This window comes from Pipistrellus hanaki, assembly GCF_964339955.1.
Source record: "Pipistrellus hanaki genome assembly, chromosome: 3".
NCBI classification, from domain to species: Eukaryota; Metazoa; Chordata; class Mammalia; order Chiroptera; family Vespertilionidae; genus Pipistrellus; species Pipistrellus hanaki.
The window spans coordinates 187804065-187823666 of NC_140505.1; the positions used below are offsets into that span (position 1 = coordinate 187804065).

A 19602-nucleotide genomic window follows, 5' to 3' on the forward strand; every position below is an offset into this window, starting at 1 on the left:
AGCATCCTTACCTGTCCTGCTCTCTTTCCCTCCCTCCCTTTGAACCTCCACGGCCCCTGTCCCGCCCTGCCTCCTCCTGCTTTCCCTTCATTCCCGTCTGTCTCCTGCTCACTGCTCCCACCCTCCCCTCACCCCACTTTCCCTGGGGAGCCTGACCCTGCCTCCCTCCCTCCTTCCCCGTTATTACCCCTCCCCAGCCCCCGCCCTGTATTGCCCCCCTCCCCCGCCCCGCCCTGTTATTGCCCCTCCCCGCCCCGCCCCCACCCCCGCCCTGTTATTACCCCCTCCCCAGCCCCCGCCACCCCCTCCCCCGCCCCCGCCCTGTTATTACCCCCTCCCCCGCCATGTTATTACCCCCCTCCCCCCGCCCCCGCCCTGTTATTGCCCCCACCCCGCCCCCGCCCTGTTATTACCCCCTCCCCCGCCCCCGCCCCCGCCCTGTTATCACCCCCCTCCCCTTCCCCCGCCCCCGCCATGTTCACTGGTTTCTCTTCCAAACCTCCCCCTTCCTCTCTGGGGCCTGCTGCCAGCCCCACTGAGCGCACTTTGATATTAAAGCTTCCGTTCGGGGGGTGTTAACCCCCAGCCCAGGGCCCCCCCCCAACCAGCCTCCCCGCCATCCTCTTCCCATTCCCTGTCCCGGACGCCCAACTGCTAGTCGACAAAGTACAGCTAACGCGCCACCAGCCTAAGCCTGGCCAGGGTCTTTGGGGTCCAGCCCTCGGGGATGAAGGTGGTCCCCTCCTTAGTGTCCGACTCCCCCCAGCTAAGCTGTGCCTCCCCCCTCACCCCCAGCGGGGGGCGCCGGCCAGGGAGGGTGGCCGAGGCCCGGGAGGCCTGGACGCTGCCAGCGCTTCTGCCCGGGAGGCCTCACAGTCCACCCTCCACCCAACAGCCCGCACCGGGCCACCGCCCTCCTCCCCCTGCTCTGTGCGCCTGCCCACCCCCGGTCCCCACCCGCTTCCTCATGCAGCCCCGGTTCCTTCCCTTTTCCACTCCTGTATCTTTTCCTTGTTCCTTTTCGGTATTTCTGTTTCTCCTCCGGCCTGTCTGCATGCAGGCTGGCCCTCCTCCCCTCTCCGTTCTCATCCCTCCTGTCCCTTCCGCTCCCAGGCCTCGCAGGGGCCTGAGCAGGGGCAGGACAGTGTGCATGTTCCTGTTACCAGTGCAGACAGTATCCGTCCACCAGCCAGTGAGCACCAGGGGAGGCTGGGAGAGGTGAGCGAGGCCGCAGCTCCGAGGGGGAGGGGCGTCTGGGGGGAGGAGCAGCATGCTGCCCCTGGACCTGCACACGCCCCCCCCCCGCACACGCCCCCCCGCCCCACCCCCCCCGCACACGCCCCCCCCGCGGCGCTCACCGTCCACCGTCCAGGGCAGCGCCCAGCCGTGGGGCCGCAGCAGCTCCTGCACGGCCTCCAGCACCGTCTGCAGCTTCTGCTTCTGCCCGATCTCCGACTGCGTGACCTCGGCCACGTTCAGCTTGCAGCCCGCCAGGGTCTCTGCCGGAGGACGGCGGAGGGCCGTGTCAGCACAGCCCAGGGCCGGGCCTGCTCAGCGCAGCGGCTCAGAGGAGGTCCCTGCCCACGGGTCCGGGTCCGAGGTGGAGCCGTCCCCTGCCAGAGCCGGGCTGGGGGCTGGTGAGCCCAGAACCCGCTCCTGAGACCGCTGCTCGGGACAGAGAGGGCGGGTGCGAGGGGAGCCGTGCCGCCCCCTTGGGGACGGTCTTTGCACATAAAACAGACCAATGGGTGGAGGCGCGGGCAGGCACGTTCCCTCCCGGCCCTCCCTCCCCCTCCCTCCCTCCCCCTCCCTCCCCCTCCCTCCCCCTCCCTCCCCCATGAGGACACACAGACTGGGGTCCCTGAGGTCCCCCACGTAACCGCCCGCGGGCTCGGTTCACACCCTCACGGTGGGTGAGCACCTACTGTGCGCCAGGCCCGTCCCCAGCCCCCCCCCTCCCCCGGTCTCCGCTCCCCGGGCTGGGACCAGCGCACAGCAGCTGCCGGCGGTCTGGAATCTGCGGTGCCCGCCCAGCCGTGGCTGGGAGCTCCGGTGGACGGCCACGGAGGACACACATGTGACCTGAAGCCCGTGGCTGGGAGCTCCGGTGGACGGCCACGGAGGACACACACGTGACCTGAAGCCCGTGGCTGGGAGCTCCGGTGGACGGCCACGGAGGACACACATGTGACCTGAAGCCCACACCCCGGACGCCACCTGGGAGCCGCGGCTCAGCGCTGAGCCCCAAGTCCCCTCCCAGGACGTGTGACCGACGCCACCATGGAGAGACCCCACGGCCCAGCCTGGGCCCACCCTGTGCCGGGCCCTCTGGGGGATGGGGGGATGGGGGGCCGCCCTGTGCCGGGCCCTCTGGGGGATGGGGGCCGGGGCCGCCCTGTGCCGGGCCCTCTGGGGATGAGGGGCCGGGGCCGCCCTGTGCCGGGCCCTCTGGGGATGAGGGGCCGGGGCCGCCTGTGCCGGGCCCTCTGGGGATGAGGGGCCGGGGCCACCCTGTGCCGGGCCCTCTGGGGGGTGGGGGCCACCCTGTGCCGGGCCCTCTGGGGGATGGGGGCCGGGGCCGCCCTGTGCCGGGCCCTCTGGGGGATGGGGGGCCGCCCTGTGCCGGGCCCTCTGGGGGATGGGGGCCGCCCTGTGCCGGGCCCTCTGGGGGGTGGGGGGCCGGGCCGCCCTGTGCCAGCCCTCTGGGGGGTGGGGGCCACCCTGTGCCGGGCCCTCTGGGGGATGGGGGGCCGCCCTGTGCCGGGCCCTCTGGGGGATGGGGGGCCGCCCTGTGCCGGGCCCTCTGGGGGGTGGGGGGCCGGGGCCGCCCTGTGCCAGGCCCTCTGGGGGGTGGGGGCCACCCTGTGCCGGGCCCTCTGGGGGATGGGGGGCTGCCCTGTGCCGGGCGGCCTGGGGGATGGGGGGCCGCCCTGTGCCGGGCCCTCTGGGGGGTGGGGGCCACCCTGTGCCGGGCCCTCTGGGGATGAGGGGCCGGGCCGCCCTGTGCCGGGCCCTCTGGGGATGAGGGGCCGGGGCCGCCCTGTGCCGGGCCCTCTGGGGGGTGGGGGCCACCCTGTGCCGGGCCCTCTGGGGGATGGGGGCCGGGGCCGCCCTGTGCCGGGCCCTCTGGGGGATGGGGGGCCGCCCTGTGCCGGCCCTCCTGGGGGATGGGGGGCCGCCCTGTGCCGGGCCCTCTTGGGGGTGGGGGGCCGGGGGCCGCCCTGTGCCAGGCCCTCTGGGGGGTGGGGGGCCACCCTGTGCCGGGCCCTCTGGGGGATGGGGGCTGCCCTGTGCCGGGCGGCCTGGGGGATGGGGGGCCGCCCTGTGCCGGGCCCTCTGGGGGTGGGGGGCCGGGGCCGCCCTGTGCCGGGCCCTCTGGGGGGTGGGGGCCACCCTGTGCCGGGCCCTCTGGGGATGAGGGGCCGGGGCCGCCCTGTGCCGGGCCCTCTGGGGATGAGGGGCCGGGGCCGCCCTGTGCCGGGCCCTCTGGGGGGTGGGGGCCGCCCTGTGCCGGGCCCTCTGGGGGGTGGGGGCCGCCCTGTGCCGGGCCTCTGGGGATGAGGGGCCGGGGCCGCCCTGTGCCGGGCCCTCTGGGGGATGGGGGCCGGGGCCGCCCTGTGCCGGGCCCTCTGGGGGGTGGGGGCCGCCCTGTGCCGGGGCCCTCTGGGGATGAGGGGCCGGGGCCGCCCTGTGCCGGGCCCTCTGGGGATGAGGGGCCGGGGCCGCCCTGTGCCGGGCCCTCTGGGGGATGGGGGGCCCGCCCTGTGCCGGGCCCTCTGGGGGATGGGGGGCCGCCCTGTGCCGGGCCCTCTGGGGGGTGGGGGGCCGGGGCCGCCCTGTGCCGGGCCCTCTGGGGGGTGGGGGCCACCCTGTGCCGGGCCCTCTGGGGATGAGGGGCCGGGGGCCGCCCGCTGCGGGGAGCGGGGATGGGGGGCCGCCCTCCGGACTCACCCAGCAGCTTCTGCAGCACCTGCCCGTCGAACAGGTCCTTCCTCCAGCTGCTTCACGATGATCCTGTCCTCCACCAGCACCTCGTTGATCCAGTCGATGAGAACCTGGGGGGGGAGGCCAGTCAGCAGCGCCCCAGACCACATGGGGCAGAGCCCCCACCCCCAACCACGCTCATCAGCACCCCAGGACCACGTGGACCACATTCAGCCCCCCTACTCCCCCAGGTCTCAGCAGCGCCTGGACCAGGGCAGCAGTCAGAGCTGCCCCAGGAGACATGAGCTGCTGGGCATTGGCCATCAGGATGCCCTCAGCACAGGGCCCGGGGGTGGGGCCGGAGGGGTGGCCCCCGGGCTGCCAGGGCCCCCCAGACAGGCCTCCTCCGGGCGGTGACTCAGGGAGGGGGGCCCTCAGCCACAGGAGGGATGGCACCTGCTCGCCATGGCGCCAGCTGGGGGTCGGATGAGTCTTTGTGAGCAGCACTGCCCGCGTGCCCCAGGCAGTCCGGGGGGCTAAGATGTCCGTCCCCTCCCTCCCGTCAGATCCGCACCAGGACAGTCCCGAACACCCGGAGCCTGACCCCAAAGCTGAGAGAAGGGGACCCCAAAGGCTCCCCAAGCTCTGAGCTCCTGCTCTCTCTGCAGCTTCATAGACACAGTCACACCCCATACCCGCTGTTCTACAGTGAGAGAGCCAGCGTTCCCAGCACCCACACTGCCATCCAACGCCGCGTTACCCCCGCAGGGCACCCTCATCACCCCGGAAAGAAACCCGGACCTGTCCACAGTCACCCCTGCCCCCGCCCCGTGTCTTCCCACCACCGAGCGTCTGCCCCGGCACGGATTTGTCTGTTCTGACGTTTCATCCAATGGAGTCAGGTGACACGTGACCTTGTACGTCTGGGTCCTTTCACTTAGCGTGATGTGTTTGTTTGTTTTGTGTTGTTTTTACTGACTTCAGAGAGAGGAAGGGAGGGAGAGAGAAACGTCAATGAGGAGAGAGTCACTGAGCGGCCGCCCCCTGCGCGCCCCACACGGGGATCGAGCCCGCCACCCGGGCACGTGCCCTGCCTGGCACCGCGGGCGACCTTCCTGCTCACAGGCCGATGCTCAGCCCGCGCCCCGCCCGCCGGGCCTGACGCTGTCACCCCGCCGGCCGGGCCTGTGACCCCGTCACCCCGCCGGCCGGGCCTGTGCCCCCGTCACCCCGCCGGCCGGGCCTGTGACCCCGTCACCCCGCCGGCCGGGCCTGTGCCCCCGTCACCCCGCCGGCCGGGCCTGACGCTGTCACCCCGCCGGCCGGGCCTGTGACCCCGTCACCCCGCCGGCCGGGCCTGTGCCCCCGTCACCCCGCCGGCCGGGCCTGACGCTGTCACCCCGCCGGCCGGGCCGGGACCCCGTCACCCCGCCGGCCGGGCTAGGACCCCGTCACCCCGCCGTCACCCCCGCCGGCCGGGCCGGGACCCCGTCACCCCGCCGGCCGGGCCGGGACCCCGTCACCCCGCCGTCACCCCCGCCGGCCGGGCCGGGACCCCGTCACCCCGCCGTCACCCCCGCCGGCCGGGCCGGGACCCCGTCACCCCCGCACAGCCTCTCTGCACCCCGTCCTCCTGAGGGTGCGTCGCGTTCCGGGTGTGAGCACAGGCCCCTGGCCGCCCCCCATGGGGCCCCTGGCGGCCGTGTGGCTCCTGCGGCTCTGAAGGTGGTGCGCCGCTCCTCCCCGGGCAGCCTCCCGCTCCGCTTCCCGGGACGACCGCGGCCCGTCGCCCGCAGGGACCTCCGGCTGCAGGGCCCTCTGGGAGCCGGGACCCCGCCCCGCACGCCGCCACGGGGCCGACGCTCCAGCAGCACTTCTCCACAAAGAACGTGGGCAAAACCAACTGCAGAGCTGCCTGCAGACCGCCCCGGGCGGGCCTGGGGCCGGGGCCGCCGTGCCCGGCGCAGCCCCGCAGGGAGACGCGGGCAGGCCGCTTCCCCAGGGGGGGCGCTAAAGCCCAGATTCCGTCTGGATCTCGAACCCCGTCAAAGGCCAAACACAAACCGCAGGCAGACCAGGAGGAAAGCCAGCTCCGCCGCAGGCCGGTCACCCAGCTCCGGGAGCCAGCACAGTGCCCGCGGTCTGCCTGCCGCCGTGCAGGGGGCGGTGCCTCCCGGCTCGCCCCTCCTCATCCTCCCCTTTCCGGCCTTTTCCTCGGGGGCGTCCTCATTGGCGAGCCACGGACCTGCCGGCGCAGGGCGAGGACGTATTAGCGACGCCCTGGGCGCCTGCCTGGGCACAGAGCGGGACGAGCTCGCTGAAACCAGAACAAAAATCACTTTCCCTTTAGTCCCCCGATGGCCAGGGGCCGGGCCTGTCCCCCGCAGCAATGACAGCCACGCTGGCTGCCCGTAGTCCTGGACGGAGTCCGGGCCCGGGGGGCGCCAGACCGCCTCCCGGCGTCTCCCGGAGCCGACAGCGCCCCCTCTGCCCCGGGGCGTTCCCCGCAGCGGCCGTCTCCCCGGGGACCGAGGAGGAGGAAGAGGCCGGACAGCCAGGCGAGCCGGTCCGCTGACCTGGGGAGGAGATGGAGCCACCCACGGAGCAGCCCACGCCCTCCCCTGCCGGCCTGGCGGCTGGAAGGCCCCTCTCCTCACCGACACCCCGTCTGAGCAGCATCACCGGTTTGGGGGAAAACCGTAAAAAATAAACTGGGGTCCTCACACTGACATTTCCCGTCTGTTCTTAGGCTGGGCCTGCGCGTCAGCCCTGGGGACACAGCCACGCGGGCCCACGCAGCTGGCGGGGAGAAACTCATAGAAAGCACTTCGAACGGAACTCTCTGTCCGTGACACCCGGGCCGACACAGGGCCCAGCCCGGGAGCGGGTGCGGCTGCCGAGCGGAGCGCTGTCCGGGGCTGTAGCTCTGGAGCTGGCGCTGCTGCCGCGGGCTCCAGAGCCCGTCTCCCCGGTCCTCAGGCCCATCTCTCTGGCCCTCAGGCCCCTCTCTCTGGCCCTCAGGCCACCCTCCCTGGCCCTGGGGCCCCGTCTCTCTGGCCCTCAGGCCCCGTCTCCCTGGCTCTCAGGCCCCTCCTGGCTGGCTGGCGTCAGCACTTCCAGAAGCTGCAAAGCTGACCGTCCGCCCAGACCAGGGAGTCCATCGGACGGGTGGGAGCGGGAGCAGCCAGGGGTCACACTCCCGCTTCGGGCGCTGCCTCTGAGCCCCTCCATGCCCGGCGGCGGCCCCTCCTCCAGCCGCTCCTCTGCCCGGCGCAGAGCGTAAGCCAGCGTTTCAAAGGCCTCCCTGAGCCCTGGATGGTTTGCTCAGTGGTTAGAGCATCGGCCTGAGGACTCAAGGGTCGCGGGTTTCGTTCCAGTCAAGGGCTGTCCCTCGGTTGCGGGCTCCATCCCCAGCCCCAGTCGGGGCAGGTGTGGGAGGCAGCCAATCAGTGTGTCCCCTGTCTCTCCCCTCCCTCCACTCTCTCTGAGAATCTACGGAATTGACCAGAAAAAATGTTTTTGAAGGAAAGGCACCAGTGAAGGGGGCACCGGGGGGTGTCCACGCTGTGACCGTGACCTTGACCCCGTCCTCCATTCAGCCTCCTCGCCTCCCAGCCTCCCGAGCGCAACATCAAGCCCCTCCCCAGCCCCCGGTTGGCTCCTTTCCCTCCTCACCTTCACCAGCTCCTTGAACTTGGGGTCATCCTTGGAGGTGGGGTCGATCATCGTGCGCTCCTCATTCTCCTCTGCCGGGACAGCGGGCAGGGTCAGGGGCAGGGGCAGGGTCAGGGTCAGGGGCAGGGGCAGGGTCAGAGGCAGGGGCAGGGGCAGGATCAGGAGCAGGAGCAGGGGCAGGGTCAGGGTCAGGAGCAGGGGCAGGGGCAGGGGCAGGGGCAGGGTTAGGGGCAGGGGCAGGGGCAGGGGCAGGGGCAGAGGCAGGGGCAGGGGCAGGGGCAGGGGCAGGGGCAGGGGCAGAGGCAGGGGCAGGGGCAGGGGCAGGGCCCGGGGAGAGGCAGGCTGGAGGCATCGTTGACCAGACAACAGCCCGGCACACACTAAGGCGACTGCACTTCCTGCCCCTGCTGTCCCAGCTTCTCAGCCAGGACGTACCGTGTCCCCCGGGAGGGGGAGGGGTGCTGCTGGCATCTGCTGGGCAGAGGCCGGGGACGCTGACCCAGGACGACCCCACGCCAAGGGCTTAGCTGGTGCCGGCTGGCATGTGCCGGCTTAGCCAGTGCCGGCCAGCGTGGTGCCGGGCGGAGAGGCTGACCCGATACCCTCTCGGACGGTCCCCCAGGAGCACCAGCCGGCAGCAGCCAGCCGGCCCGGGACCCTGAGCAGCCGGACCACAGGAGCCGCGCTGTGCCCGGAGGAGGGAGGAGCCGGGCCCCGGGCCCAGGGAGCCGCCAGGCCTGGCCGGGGCGGCCGCCAGCGCACTGGCCTTGCCCGGATCCTCGCTGGCCGCCGTGATGCGGAAACCGCAGCGGCCGCCGCCGGGACCCCCTGTGAGCCCGGCTTTGGGAACAGACGGAATGGCCCGCCGCTGCCTGAGCGAGCGGGGCCCACAGCACGCTGTAAGGCCGGGTCGGCAAACTGCGGCTCTTTGGCCCCTTGAGGGTGGCTCTTCCACAAAAAAACACGGCCCGGGGGAGTCTACTTTGAAGATGTGGCGTTAGAAGTTTAAGTTTAAAAAGCGTGGCTCTCCAAAGAAATGCCAATCGTTGTGCTGTTGCTAGTTGGCTCTGTGGACTCCTGTTTGCCGACCACTGCCTGAGGGGGGGTGCAGGCCGCCCCCTCATCAGGGCCGACCAGGGTGGCCCTGGAGCTGGGTACGCCTGGAGTCCCACCCGAAGGCCCGGGCGGGGCAGCCAGCCTGCAGGGGTGGGGTCAGGGGCGGGGGGTACTCGTGTGTCTGATGTTCTGATGCTGCACTTTGGGGCCTGAGGACCTGAGGGAGGGCCCCCCCAGAGCCCGTCATCCCCACGCCAACCACCGCCCGCGAGGGCCTCTCCCACGCAGACGGCAGGAGCCAGACCCCATCCCGGGCTCCACACGCCCAGCGACACCCCTTCCCTGCATCTTCACCCAGGGCCGCTCCCGTCCCTCCTGCCTTCCTCCAAAGGCCTCGCGCTCAGAGCCAGCCTCCCGCGTGCGCCCGGTGCCCTCTGAACAGGGGCAGCCACCCAGCGTCCCCGCCCCCAGGCCTGGGCCACGCCGGGGGCTCAGCCGGCGCTCAGCGGGGCCGGCGCACAGTGGGGTCGGTGCACAGTGGGGCCGGCGCACAGCAGGGTCTGTGCTCAGCGGGGTCGGCGCACAGCGGGGTCGGCGCACAGCGGGGTCGGGCACAGCAGGGCCTGTGCACAGCGGGGTCAGGGGTCGCCAGCCCACCGTACCTAGCAGGGTGTCCTCGGGGTGCAGGTCCGCCAAGGAAGGCGCCAGGGGCGAGTTGATGGCATTCTTGCCTTCTTCCTGCAGGTCGCTCACTGCGGGGGAGAGAGACACCGTTAGTGCGTGGAGACACGGGCACCGCGGCCTCGGCGCCGGCCGGGGACAGGGCGGCCTCCGTGCTGGGGGGACAGGGCGGCCTCCGTGCTGGGGGGACAGGGCGGCCCCCGTGCTGGGGGGACAGGGCGGCCTCCGTGCTGGGGGGACAGGGCGGCCTCCATGCTGAGCGGCCCCCGTGCTGGGGGGACAGGGCGGCCCCCGTGCTGAGCGGCCCCCGTGCTGGGGGGACAGGGCGGCCCCCGTGCTGGGGGGACAGGGCGGCCCCCGTGCTGGGGGGACAGGGCGGCCCCCGTGCCGGGGGGACAGGGCGGCCCCCGTGCTGGGGGGACAGAGCAGCCTCCACGCCGGCCGGGGTGGAGGGAGCACAGCCCCGCTCCCAGGCCCGTAGCAAACACTCGTCATGCTCGTCGCCCAGACAAAGTCTGCGGGAAACCGACCAGAAGCGAGAACGTGTTCTGCAGCTCCCCCCACCCAATACCCCCTCCCGCCGGCCACGGGCCACGGCCCTGCTCCGAGGAAGCCGGGACTCAGCCACGGAAGCTCCTGGAGGCTCCGTGGTCTGCCCAGGCTCTGACAGACCAGCGTGGTCACAGCCTCAGGGCCAGACGGCAAGGCTCCGGGCGCAGGGGGCTCCGGGCGCAGGGGGCTGTGGGCGCAGGGGGCTCCGGGTACAGGGGGCTCCGGGCGCAGGGGGCTCTGGGCACAGGGGGCTCTGGGCACAGGGGGCTGTGGGCGCAGGGGGCTCTGGTTGCAGGGGGCTCCGGGCACAGGGGGCTGTGGGTGCAGGGGGCTCTGGGCACAGGGGGCTGTGGGCGCAGGGGGCTGTGGGCGCAGGGGGCTCCAGGCACAGGGGGCTCCGGGCGCAGGGGGCTGTGGGCGCAGGGGGCTCCGGGTGCAGGGGGCTCCGGGCACAGGGGGCTGTGGGCGCAGGGGGCTCCGGGCGCAGGGGGCTCCGGATGCAGGGGGCTGTGGGCGCAGGGGGCTCCGGGCGCAGGGGGCTCCGGCACAAGGGGCTCCGGCACAGGGGGCTGTGGGCACAGGGGGCTCTGGGCGCAGGGGGCTCTGGGCCCAGGGGGCTCTGGTTGCAGGGGGCTCTGGGTGCAGGGGGCTGTGGGTGCAGGGGGCTCCGGGCACAGGTGAGCTTCAGTGTGAGCCCATCGCTCCCCCAGAAGGTCTTTCCCTGCGGGAAGGGGTGGGGAGGGGGGGGCAGGGAGGGGTGCGGGAAAGGGTGGGAAAGGGGGAAGGGGGAGGGGGAGGGGGGCAGGGAGCGGTGCGGGAAGAGGTAGAGAGGGGGGAGGGGGGCAGGGAGAGAAAGTGCTTCCAGCTGGAGAGGGCGCAGTTCTGACGGGGAAAGCCGTCACAGGAAGCAGCAGTCTGCCGGCCAGCCGTGAACATCAGAGGTCGCACTGAGCAGGCCAGGCCTCATCGGGGAGAAATGCTCTGGGCCCAGGCTCCGGGCCAGCGGCACGGCCAAGCAGCTTGTTCCGCATCCAGCCCTGAGGTTCACCGGGACCCGAGCCAGGAGGAGGGGGCCCCGCAGACCCAGGGCCAGCCGCCAGCCAGCTGTCTGCGCCAGGGCTGTGGTCAGAGCCCCGGGTTCCAATCTCACTCTGCCACCTGCCGGGAGTGGCCGGGAGCAAGGCCGCTCCCCAGCTAAGTCCCAGCCCCGGTCTGTAACGCCGGAGGGCACAGTGCCCAGCTCCGGGGGCACCGAGGGCTGTGAGGCCGGGAGCACTCCGCCCGGCCGGGGCGGCTGTGAGGGCGGCGAGGGCACAGTGCCCAGCTCCGGGGCACCGAGGGCTGTGAGGCCGGGAGCACTCCGCCCGGCCTGCCGGGGGCGGCTGTGAGGGCGGCGAGGGCACACAGGCCCGGGAAGGGGCTGCAAACCGGGGGATGAGGATGAAGAGGATGGCCCTCACCCCGGGGAGAACCATGGAGGGCTTCCTGGAGGAGGCAGCCTGGAAGATGCCGAGAATCCGGAGAAGGGACGTGGGACTCTGTGCAGCACCCGGGGGCCTGTCAGAGCTGGACTCCCCGGCCGCGCGGACGCAGAGCCAGCCTGGCTTCTCTGGGGGGCCCCCCGGGAGGAGCCGCCCGCCGAAACCTGGTGACCGTCTTCTGAGGTCAGGCCAGCAGCCGGCAGGAGGGGCCCCCGAGCCCCGGCTTCTCCCCGCGGCCCCTCGCTGCCCGCCGGGCGGCTCCCCATGCATCCAGGAACGCCCGGGTCTGACCGTCCCCGTCCACTCGCCAACAGGCACCGCTTCAAAGGCGGAGGCCCGGCGCCCTGAGTCACGGACGGGGCCGGCGCCTGCGGGCTGCCCGGCGGCGTGGGCGTCAGCGGGGCCGCTCTGCGCCGGGCTGGGGGTCATCGCAGTGTCCGCCCCTGGTCTGCACGAAGGCCCCGTCCCCAGCCCAGCGCGCGAGGGCGGGGCCCACGCATTGCCAGAACCCCCCTCCCGCTGGGCCGCATGGTGGGCTCGGGCTGGGATTGCGGGGGGGTCAGAGGGGGGAGGGCAGGCCAGGAGAGAGCCAGGGAGAGCGTTCCGCAGGCCCAGTGCCCGCCTGGAACGGCCACTCCTCCTGCGGGCCCGGGGGAGCCCGGTCACCAGATCTTAGGAGTTTTCAAATAAAGCTGGGAGTTTGGAGCTTCGTGTGGAACCTCCTAACTGATAAATGTGAGCACACAATTCAAGTTCTGTGGACCTACTAGCATTTCCTGAGCACCTACTACACGCCAGACACCCTCCCTACTGTCCATCCACCTCACTCCTAACCACACACACACACACACACACACACACACACTCACACACACACACACTCACACACACACACACTCACACACACACACACTCACACACACACACTCACACACACACACACACACACTCTCACCGCCGCGTCACAAAGTCTCTCCCAAATGGTGAGTCTCTGAGGGAGCGGCTGGCACCTGTGAGAGGGGACGGCACCTGAACCTGGCTCTCCCTCATCTTGCATGTCACTATCCCCAGTTCAGCCTTACCCAACCTCGAGCCTCAGCTCGCTGGCCCCCTCCACCAGGCAGCCCTCCTGGTGCTCCACCCCCAGCTGAGGCCACACAGCCCTGTCACCATCTCTCTCCCGGACCCCCTGCCCACACCGTGCGAACAGTTCCTGCACACAGTGTGTCTCTCCGCGCAGGAGCAGCGGGGCGAAGGGCTAGAACCCGGAGCCAGTGTGCAGGGCTCAGGTGGCGGCTCGGCCACTGGCGGGCAGGGTGATGCCCAGGCACCCGGGGCTCTGTGCCTCCGTTTCCACAGAAAGAGACCGGCTGGCGGGCAGCAGCCGGCGGCACACGCCGGCCCTCGGCGTCAGCTGAGCAGACGGATACCTGTGTGTCTCCAGATCTCTCTCTCCATCCCCCACCCACAGCCTGGCCAGGCTGACACAGCTCCTCTCCCTCCGGCTGGGATTCGGCCGCATAAAACGGAAGAAAGAGGCTCAGGAACCCGGAAACCTGGCCTCCAAAAGTATCCCGCAGAGCCGCCGGCCCGGCCCGGCGGAGGCTCCGGCTCTGAGCCGTGTTTAATCTCTTCCTTTGTGGCTTTCCCTTCGTGTATTTATACCTGCTCCCTCCAAAGGGCGCTTTTAGGATCGCCTTTGTTCTCCTTCCTCTGACGTTATGGAAAGCGGCCGGCTCCGGAGCAGACTGCGGGGGACACAGCCATCGGGGGGCACCGCGGCCTGGCTCCAGCGGTGCCGGGCAGCGAGGGGGGCATGACACACCAGCACAGCAGGGCGCAGGGAGCTGGCGGGGGCCAGCGAGAATGAAGGGGCCGGAGCGGTGAGGCTCCAGGTGCTGACATTTTCCCGGTGACATTTCCACGTGGCGGGGCCCTGTCCCCAGCGGGCTGTGTTCCGCGCTCGGCGTCCTGGTTTTCGCGGGGAGAGGGTTCCGAGGCCCGGCTGGACCGGGACCGCAGAGAACACGCCAGCAAACGCGGCACGCGGGGCCCGGCCTCCAGACAGACCGCTCTGTCACCGCGCCTCCCCCGGGCTCACGACTCAGAGTGGTCAGCGACAGGAGGGCCAGCACGTGGGGCCCCTCCTCCGCCCCCTCCCCGCCCCCGTCCAGGTCCCACAAGAGCGCGCACTGAAGGTCTGGCCGGCCTCAGCCAGCCTCGGAGCCACAGCCCGCGGGTCTGACGAGCCTCAGCCGCAGGCCAGCCGGGCACCACCCAGAGGCCGGGGACTCGAGGGGAGGCCCCTCTGCAAGGAGGGTCCCTCGCCGGACGGCTGCCCGTGGGCCGGGCACTCAGCGCTGGGCCGCAGCCGGGCACGGAGCGTCCGGTGTCCAGGAAGGCGGGGCTGAGGACGGCGAGGCTGAAGCGCAGATGCAGAAGGCGGAGCTCAGAAGCCTCCAAGACCAGCCGCGGCCGGAGCCTCGGCCCTCCCTGCCCTCGGCCCGGGAGCGCGGGAGGTGAGAGCCACGGAGGAGCGGTCTGCGGGGAGAACGGGATGAAAGATCGAGCGGACGCTCGGTGTTGGCGTTTCCGTGTGAACCGCCGGCGTGCGGAACGGGGACAGGAGGGCCTGCATTGTGACGGACCCGGTCCCAGGTGTTCGGACGGAAAGCAGAGGGTCAGCTTATCACGCCACCTCCCGAGCAGCAGAGCCGAGGAAGCCGGGAGGGCGGCTGTGCTGGCCTCACCGGTCCGGGCTCCGGTCCGTCTTCCGTCCACCCCCCTCCCCCCGCCAGGCCTCAGGGCTTCCTCAGTTCCCTCCTCTGCCCACAGCCTGCCCATGTGCCTCCGCCTCCCCAGAGTCCACACCCCTCCCCGGGGCACCCCCTCACCCCCCTCCACTGAGAGCTCAGACGCGCCCCTGCCTGGAGGACCATGTCCAGGGGCTGCCCTGCTCGCGGCAAAGCCCCCCACAGCCTGTGGAAGGGTCTGCTCTCCTCACACCCGTCTGGGGTCCCCGTGCCGCCCTGGAGAAGGGCCTTGGGGTCCGTCTCAGAACTGACACACCTTGTAGGTCTCCCTGCTGCGGGGGGAGAGGTGGAGGGAGAGGAGGGTACAAGCAGACCTGATCCAGGTTGTCATGACAACTAACTTATAAGATGGTGTGCGCGGAGAGGCAGCCAGTGCACGTGGTCTCCCCCCCCCCCCCCCCCCGTGCCGCTGTCGGCACCTGCGCGGGTGCCGGGCGGGCTCAGCAAGCACGGCCCTCGGTGACGAGCTGGCCACAGGGCTGCAGGCCCGGCCCCGAGCCCACAGGCGACCCGACTCCGGAGCTGGGACCCAGGGGCTGAGCTGCTGGATTACAGACGCCGAGCAGCGAGGCCAAGTCCCGTCACCGAGCCCCGGAGGAGGCCCCGCGCACAGAGGGGCCCGCAAACGTGTGCTTGGCCGGGACGGGACAGAACGGCCGCTCCGGAAGCCCGTTATCTGCCAGCACCGAGGCGTGGCTCGGCCACCGTCAGACACCGGTCGCCAGGTCACCAGCCACAAAGCACCCAGGCACTGCCGTGCCCACTGCCCCGCACACCGGGCGTCTTGTAGGGAGATCCCGAGGGATCTGCTTGCTGAGCCCGCCTGGCAACCCGTGCAGGTGTCGCCGGACCAGCCGCACACGCCGCTGGGTGACCTCGGAGCTCGTCTCACAGAGCAGACAGCAGCTGGCGGCGCCAGCAACACAGCCGGACCCGCACAATGCCAGCGGGACGGGTGCCTCCCGCCGGCAGCACAGAGCCGGCCAGCCGCCAGCCAGGGACGGGTGCGGGGAGGCGGGCACCGGGCACCTGCGGGAGGCTCGGCTTGCGGGGCCCCGGAGTCTGGGACATTGAGACGCAGGTGCAGCCGGAGGCCCGGCAGGCACAGTCAGGCCCCGTGCCCATCCGGGCTTCCCCAGGGACCGCGAGGGCTGCCAACCTCTCCTGCGGATTCTTCCGTGTCTCTGGGGCCCGTGTCCCATGACCCTGCCCCTCTGATGGGCAGCTGGACCCGTATTCCCAACGCCAGCCTCCCCGGCCCCCAACAGGGCCGTCCCGTTTGCCCCCATTTTCCTGGCCCCTCTCCCTGCCACCTCTTCACTCAAATGCCAGGAGCACTCCGTTCCGCCCACGCCAGGCCGACCTGACGGCACAGCCTTGGGGGCGCCCGGCTCCCTGGGTTCGGGAGATGGAGGCTTTGTCCTATTTCCATCCATCTGTGGTGCCGGTGCTGAGTGCGTGAAACCGCTCTCGGCTGCAGCCTTCGTCTGCCATGAATCGATGATCAGTGACAGAGCCCAGAGGAGGCAGAGGGGCGGGGGGTGAGACCCAGAGGAAACTCAGAATTATCCGGAAAGCCCAGCGGCGGGCTGTGGGCCCGCGGACCGAGGCAGCCAATCGTGTCGCCCCGGCAGGGGAGCCCCGGGCTCAGGCTGCGAGGACCTGCTTAGCCAGGAGGAAGCAGCCCGCAGCAGAGAGAACAGCTCGGAGGAGCGCGGCCCGCGGCCCCTGTGCGTGAGCTGGTATTAATTACTCTGATCAGCATGTCCCGCGGCCCCAGGGAAGCCCGCAGTGCGCTCTGCCGAGAAAATAAGAGAATTAAATCATTAAGACGTTAAAGCGCGGCTGAGCGTGCACCTGCAGCAGAATCACTCCAGCGGGAGGAACCCGGGGAGAAGCTCGCAGAAAACGCCCCGGCGGCGCCCTCTAGTGGCCCGGCGCCACCGGTACAAGCCAGAGAGCCAGCCAGCAAGGGCTTCATCTCCACAGCAGGGGGGCACCTTCAAAGACGGGGGGCTTCAGGGCGGCCCTGGTGCGGGTGCTCCGTGCCCACCTGAGATACCCAAGGGGCCCGATGGCGTCCCCGGGGCCCGGGCGCGGACAGATCCTGAGCGGGTGCAGCGCTCGAGGCGAGGACGGCGAAGACCCCTGCCCACAGCCCCGGGGTTCCTGGTGGGGGCCTCTGGGGGGACGCCCTGGAGGAGCGGCTGGAGACACAGGCCCATGGAGAGTCCCTCCTGCCACCCACACCCAGTTCCCATGGCGCCCGGGCTGGTCCGTCTGCGCTGAGCGCGCTCCGTGGGAGGCGTGTGTGTGCGTGTGCGTGTGTGTGTGTGTGTGTGTGTGTGTGTGTGTGTCTGTGCTACCGGATCCCTGCCCTTGGGGTCTGGGAGGGCTCCCCGCGGGCGCCTGGCCCAGGGCACCCTGAGCTCATAGGAAATGGGTGAACGAGCCAGTGCTCCGGGCCCTGCCATTCCCTCCTGGCGCTGGTTTCCGGAGCCCCCAGGAGCCATTGCCTGCTCCTGTGCCAGGGTCCCCGTGGCCGCTGGATGATGCCCGGCCCCCGAGGATCCACGCCCCGATCCACAGACCCTGACTACAAGGCGAGAGGCCTCGGCCGTGGGTTAAGGGAAGGACCTCGCGGGGCCCACGGCACCCGGGCCTTTACTCAATGGGCGCAGGCGGGCCGGTGTGAGGAGGCCACACGGGGCGAGAGCAGAGGGTGGGAGGCGCCAGCTGCGGCTCTGACGTCTGTTTAAAAGAGAGCGGCAGGGGGTGGCCTCAGAGCCTGGCTATGTGTGCACGTGTGTGCACGTGTGTGCATGTGTGTGTGCGTGTGTGTGTTCCAGGGAGACCTCGACGCCAGGTCCCAGGGCCTAGGAGGAAAGGTCACCGTGGCGGGGTCATCTCTTCCCCACGCTCCCTCTCCGGGGGGGGGGGGGGTCCTGAGGGTGCCGTCCACGGAGGCGGCTCCTCCGAGCTCAGAGCTCCTGGGGGACAGCCCGCCCTGGGGGACACGGGGGGACACGGGGCAGGGCCCAGCCACACTCAGGTTGTCACACATGGAGGCAGGCGTTGCTGCTGGCATCTCATGTAGAGGCCAAGACGGCCAACATGCTGCAGCGCCCAGGTCGCCCCGGCTCAGAGGGGACCCACAGCGCCCAAGTCACCCCGGCTCAGAGGGGGACCCCGCACACCCGGGTCATTCCAGCTCAGAGGGGACCCACAGCGCCCAGCTCACCCAGCTCAGAGGGGACCCACAGCGCCCAGGTCACCCCGGCTCAGAGGGACCCCCAGCGTCCAGGTCACCCCGGCTCAGAGGGACCCACAGCGCCCAGGTCACCCAGCTCAGAGGGGACCCACAGCGCCCAGGTCACCCCGGCTCAGAGGGACCCCCAGCGCCCAGGTCACCCAGCTCAGAGGGGACCCACAGCGCCCAGCTCACCCAGCTCAGAGGGGACCCACAGCGCCCAGCTCACCCAGCTCAGAGGGGGACCCACAGCGCCCAGCTCACCCCGGCTCAGAGGGACCCCCAGCGCCCAGGTCACCCCGGCTCAGAGGGACCCACAGCGCCCAGGTCACCCAGCTCAGAGGGGACCCACAGCACCCAGCTCACCCGGCTTAGAGGGGGACCCCAGCGCCCAGGTCACCCGGCTCAGAGGGACCCCCAGCGCCCAGGTCACCCCGGCTCAGAGGGGACCCACAGCGCCCAGGTCACCCGGCTCAGAGGGGACCCCCAGCGCCCAGGTCACCCCGGCTCAGAGGGGGCCCACAGCGCCCAGGTCATTCCAGCTCAGAGGGGACCCACAGCGCCCAGGTCACCCGGCTCAGAGGGGCCCCCCAGCGCACAGGTCACCCGGCTCAGAGGGGGCCCCCAGCGCCCAGGTCACCCGGCTCAGAGGGGACCCACAGCGCCCGGGTCACCGGGCTCAGAGGGGTGGTTGTTTGAAATACAAACCACGGGCGGCAGCTGTCAGCGGCACAGGGTGCGGCTCACACCCGGCTGGTCCGGCCCCGCCTGCTGTCCAGCTGTCACCGGTGCCCAGAGCGCTCACCCTGCCAGGACAGCCAGCGGTGGGAGGCCAGGGCGGCGGACAGGTGGCCGAGCTCGCAGCCCCGGAGCGAGGGCCAGGCGGGTGGATCCCGGCCTGGGGGAACAGGGACCCGCTATGCCCGGCCTCCATGAAGGAAGGGGTTCGGGGAGGGCTCTGGCCGTCACTCACATCTTCTCCCTCCCCCTCTCCCCTCCCCTGGGCCGGGCTGTGTGGGGGCTGGGGTCTGGCCAGAACCCGGCACCCAGCGTGTGATGAGGGATGGGCTGGGCGCAGCCGCAGTCACTGCCTGGGTGCCCGCCTCGTGCCCACACGGAGGAGAAGCAGAGGGGCAGCGCAGTCCGAGCTGCCCCACCCGCGGGCTCCCTGGGGCGGGAGGGGCGGGGGCAGCAGGCAGGCCTCGCTCTAGGTCTGCGGGCGCGAAGGGTGCGGTTCCCACAAGTCTCCCGCCGAGGAATGCGGGGGCAGCGGAGGGTGCTGGGTGCGGAGGGTGCTGGGGAGCGGAGGGTGCTGGAGCAGTGGAGGGTGCTGGGGCAGCAGAGGGTGGTGGGTGCAGCGGAGGGTGCTGGGTGCAGAACAGGGACCCTGGGTGCAGCGGAGGGTGCTGGGGGAGTGGAGAGGTGGGGAGGGGAGCGGAGGGGCACTGGCTGCAGCAGGTAAAGGGTGTCTCTGCAGGACTTCTCAGCGCCCTGCCTGTGCTCCTGGGGTTACATTCTCCCGGGTGAGAGGAGGTGAGAACTCAGAAACCCAGCTCCTCAGGAACAGCCAGAGGGACCGAGTCCGTCCCAGGGCGGGGCTGGCAGGGCTGTCCCTCCGGCCTCCTCCCAGCCCACAGGCCGCCGGCTGGTGAGCCCGCGCTGCCGGCTCCGGGAGGCCACTGTCCAGGGCGGCAGGCGCCCGGGCAGAGCGCCCCCTGCAGCCCGGGCCCCGGAGCCCCTCAGCTGCTCCTCCGGAGGCCCCGCGCCCACAAAGCCCGCTCCGGGGAGGAGGCGACCGGGAGAGGCCGGCCTGGCCGCCGTGGCCGTGGGCCTGGCACAGCCCCCCGAAGGAATAGACCCGTTCCTTACGCCGCGGACAGGGAGGGCTGGCGGGAGCCTCCGTCAGAGCCTGAGGGTGTCCGGTCACCAGCGCCTCACCCAGCCCCCCAGGTGCCCCCTGACGCCGTGCCCTCTCGCCGTGTGACCGGGCTGCTTCCCCAGCCTCTCTGGGCCCCTTTCCTCAGTGATAAAACGAAGCTGCTGGGAGGACTGCCCGAGGCCGCACGTTACAAGCCAGGACAGCCCCTGGGGCTACCCGCTCAGAACCCACCCCTGGCCCTGTGCCCATTTCACAGGCGGGAACACCGAGCACCAGGGACCGCCACGCAAC

The 19602-nt window shown here is 71.5% G+C and overlaps 1 protein-coding gene across 1 annotated transcript in view; it reads right to left on the reverse strand.

Moving 5' to 3' along the window:
* Positions 1-19602, reverse strand: part of PARVB (parvin beta) — a 303345-nt gene that overhangs the window by 266388 nt on the left and 17355 nt on the right. Inside the window, 5 exon segments of the mRNA XM_084878186.1 lie at positions 1359-1499; positions 3952-3988; positions 3990-4055; positions 7600-7670; positions 9318-9407. Of these exon segments, the coding sequence (XP_084734312.1) occupies positions 1359-1499; positions 3952-3988; positions 3990-4055; positions 7600-7670; positions 9318-9407 (405 nt within the window).